This window comes from Sprattus sprattus (assembly GCF_963457725.1).
Source record: "Sprattus sprattus genome assembly, chromosome: 14".
NCBI classification, from domain to species: Eukaryota; Metazoa; Chordata; class Actinopteri; order Clupeiformes; family Clupeidae; genus Sprattus; species Sprattus sprattus.
The window spans coordinates 1,355,111-1,357,894 of NC_137912.1; the positions used below are offsets into that span (position 1 = coordinate 1,355,111).

Genomic DNA, 2,784 nt, shown 5'->3' on the forward strand with positions numbered 1-2,784 from the left:
GTGCTTCGGTGTGAGTGTGAGTGAGTGTGTGTGTGTGTGTGAGTGAGTGTGTGTGTGTGTGTGTGTGTGTGTGTGTGTGTGAAAGTGTGAGTGTGAGTGTGAGTGTGTGTGTGTGTGTTTATGATTCTAATCACCTGTTTCTCCGCCCCCCCAGGAGGAAAAAGAAGTGTATCCGCTACATCCAAGGCGACGGTAGCTGCGCGAGCCCCCACTCTTCTGAAGGAAGCTTACTGGACTCCCCCCCCTGCTCTCCCCCCCCGCCCCCCTCCCTGAAAGACGCCCCCCCCAAACAGCAGCAGCAGCAGCAGGCTGAACAGATGCAACCCCTCTCACTGACTCTCAAACCGCCGCACCCCCCCCTCCACCACCACCTCCTCCATCATCACCATCACCACCACCACCTCCTCCACCCCGGAGCTCCGCCTCCTCTGACCTCCCTGCTGGAAAGCCCCTCCCACTCGGCCAAAACCTCCGGCCACGCCCACAACGGCTCCCTGGACCTATCGGATGTGTCTCTGCCTCCGTCCTCTCGCACTTCTGGAGCGCCTTCCTCCTCCTCCTCCACTTCCTCCTCCTCCTCCTCCTCCTCTTCCTCTTCGTTAGCGAGAGGTGCGTCTGGGTCCCTGTTGCCTAGCGCCAACCCATCACAGCCCCTGTCTCTGGTCACCAAACCTCTGGACTAACTCAGCACTTGCTCCTCTCCTCTACTGATGTTCTTAACATTCATCCCTTCCTCTTTTTCTTTCTCTTGACTTTCTCTTCAATCCTTCTTTTGTTTGGTTTTGTCCTCTTTTCCTCGCTTGTGCCAAGAGGCTGTTTGGATAGTAGAGCACTTTTTTTTTGTTATTTTTTTCCTCTTTTTTTAATTAATTAATCAAAAAACTTCATTGGTCAATATTTGACCCCTTCATTATCTTAAAGAAAAAAAAGGAATTCTATAATGTAAACGAGGAGAGAAAACTTACGATGCATTTGTAGAGTGTAGTGTCAATCTGCCAAAATTTGTATAATTTTTTTGTGTCTGTACAACAGAAAAATAGTTGTTAACGTAGACGGGGCCTAGACGTGTTTAAAACAGACGTATAAAGCAGAACGTAGGAGATTTAAGAAGGGCGCTCTTTCCCGCGAGAGAGAGCAGCCCGCTCTATTTGTGTGTATGACATACGAGCCAGAGCCAGCGAACCAATCATTTTACACCTCTTCAAAAGATGGAGGGCACGAGGACCCTGGGGGGCGTTCTCCAGCAGAGGGCTTCCTCCAGAGCTGTGTGTGATGATGTTGCTGACGTTACTCTCTCTCTTCTTTAAATGTACAGAAATGTGGGGAAGGGGGGGGGGTCTGTGTTAATATGCATTGTTCCATTGCGTTGTTTATTTTATTTGACATCTTTGGCTGTTTACCTGGGGGGTTCGGGAGTGGAGATTGAATTGGGGGGGGGGGAGGACCTTTAGATGGGGGTTTGGGGGGTGGGGGGGGCAGGTTGCGGGTATTCGATATGAACTGTCACAAGTTAGGACCAGTAGTATTTATTACTTTAGAGAATGCTTGTTGTATCTTGTATGTTGTCCCTTTTTCCAATACCTTTTTGTCCTTTTTTCTTTTTTCTTTCTAAAAGAAATGTGCGAGTGATATATATATTAATATATATATATACACAGACACGGCTACAGACACTATACGTTCATGCACACATGAGTACATGCTGATTCATTTTATATAAGGTTGGAGCCATTTTTGGGAGCTTTTTTTTTGTCCATCTGTCACCCTGGAGTCCACTACTACAACGCGGAGTGCTTCTCCGAGCAGGCCGTCGCTGCATCATGTTAACACTAGAAGCCATTCTACACTAGAGTAAAAGAAAAAGAACACTTGACACACACACACACAGGGATGGTGGGTTTGGTGTCTCCGGTTAGTTGGTGAAGAGTTTTCAAAGCCCTTGTTTTTTCTATGATACAGTCTCACAGATCATGGACTGTAGAATTGTGTACAGATTTTTTCCGTGCCAAAATTTTGTGATAATTTCACACCCCGTTCTGATGCGCTAGGGTTTCCCTACCCTTCTCGTTGTTGTTGTCGATCTGCGTTTTTTTTTTTTGGTTTGTTTCTTTTTTTCTTTTTTTTTTTTACCATACTTTGCTGTGACGTTACATAGATTGCTATGTATGTAGTATAAATGTTGCTATAACAAATGTGTTTGGTAGCAGATTGTCAAATATTAAAAATTTTAAAACGGAATAAAAACACCCTGGCATCAACACGCAGTACTAACCTTGAAGGGCCAAACGGTGTATAGTAGGAGGGTCATTAAAACTGTCGAATAACGAAGTGAACACACACACAGACTGCCACTTTTAAATACACTACTACATATAGGTAGATAGACAAACCGGCATGTTGATGTTGTACGAAGCTGTTTTAAAAAAAAAAATTAAGAAAAAGAAAAAAAAAAAAAAGCTACAAGAGAATCATCCTTTGGGTGCCATAGTAACATGACTGTGACATCATCCTTTGGGTGCCATAGTAACATGACTGTGACATCACGCGGCTGTAAGCTTCATCCTCCGCTCCCCCCCCCCCCCACACGCTAAAGACCAGTCCTTTGAATGTTTCCTTAACGGCTGTGATGTTTAACGCTCTTCTCCCTTCCTTCCTTCCTTTTCTTTACCTCTTTCTTTTCATTTGGGTTTTCTGTTTGTATATTTCTCTGTTTTTATTTTTGTTTTCCATCACCTGAGATGTGTTTTGTAATGAATAAATGTTTATGCTGTACAGTAACTGTAG

The 2,784-nt window shown here is 44.8% G+C and overlaps 1 protein-coding gene across 4 annotated transcripts in view; it reads left to right on the forward strand.

Moving 5' to 3' along the window:
• The window catches only part of tcf7l2 (transcription factor 7 like 2), a 110,988-nt gene extending 109,711 nt beyond the window's left edge, over positions 1–1,277 (forward strand). For all 4 annotated transcript variants that reach the window (XM_080851261.1, XM_080851262.1, XM_080851264.1 and 1 more), the window contains one exon: positions 155–1,277. In XM_080851261.1, coding sequence (XP_080707387.1) covers positions 155–683 — 529 coding nt within the window. In that variant the 3' untranslated portion in view covers positions 684–1,277. The remainder of the gene's footprint in view (positions 1–154) is intronic.
• Positions 1,278–2,784: the final 1,507 nt, after the last annotated feature.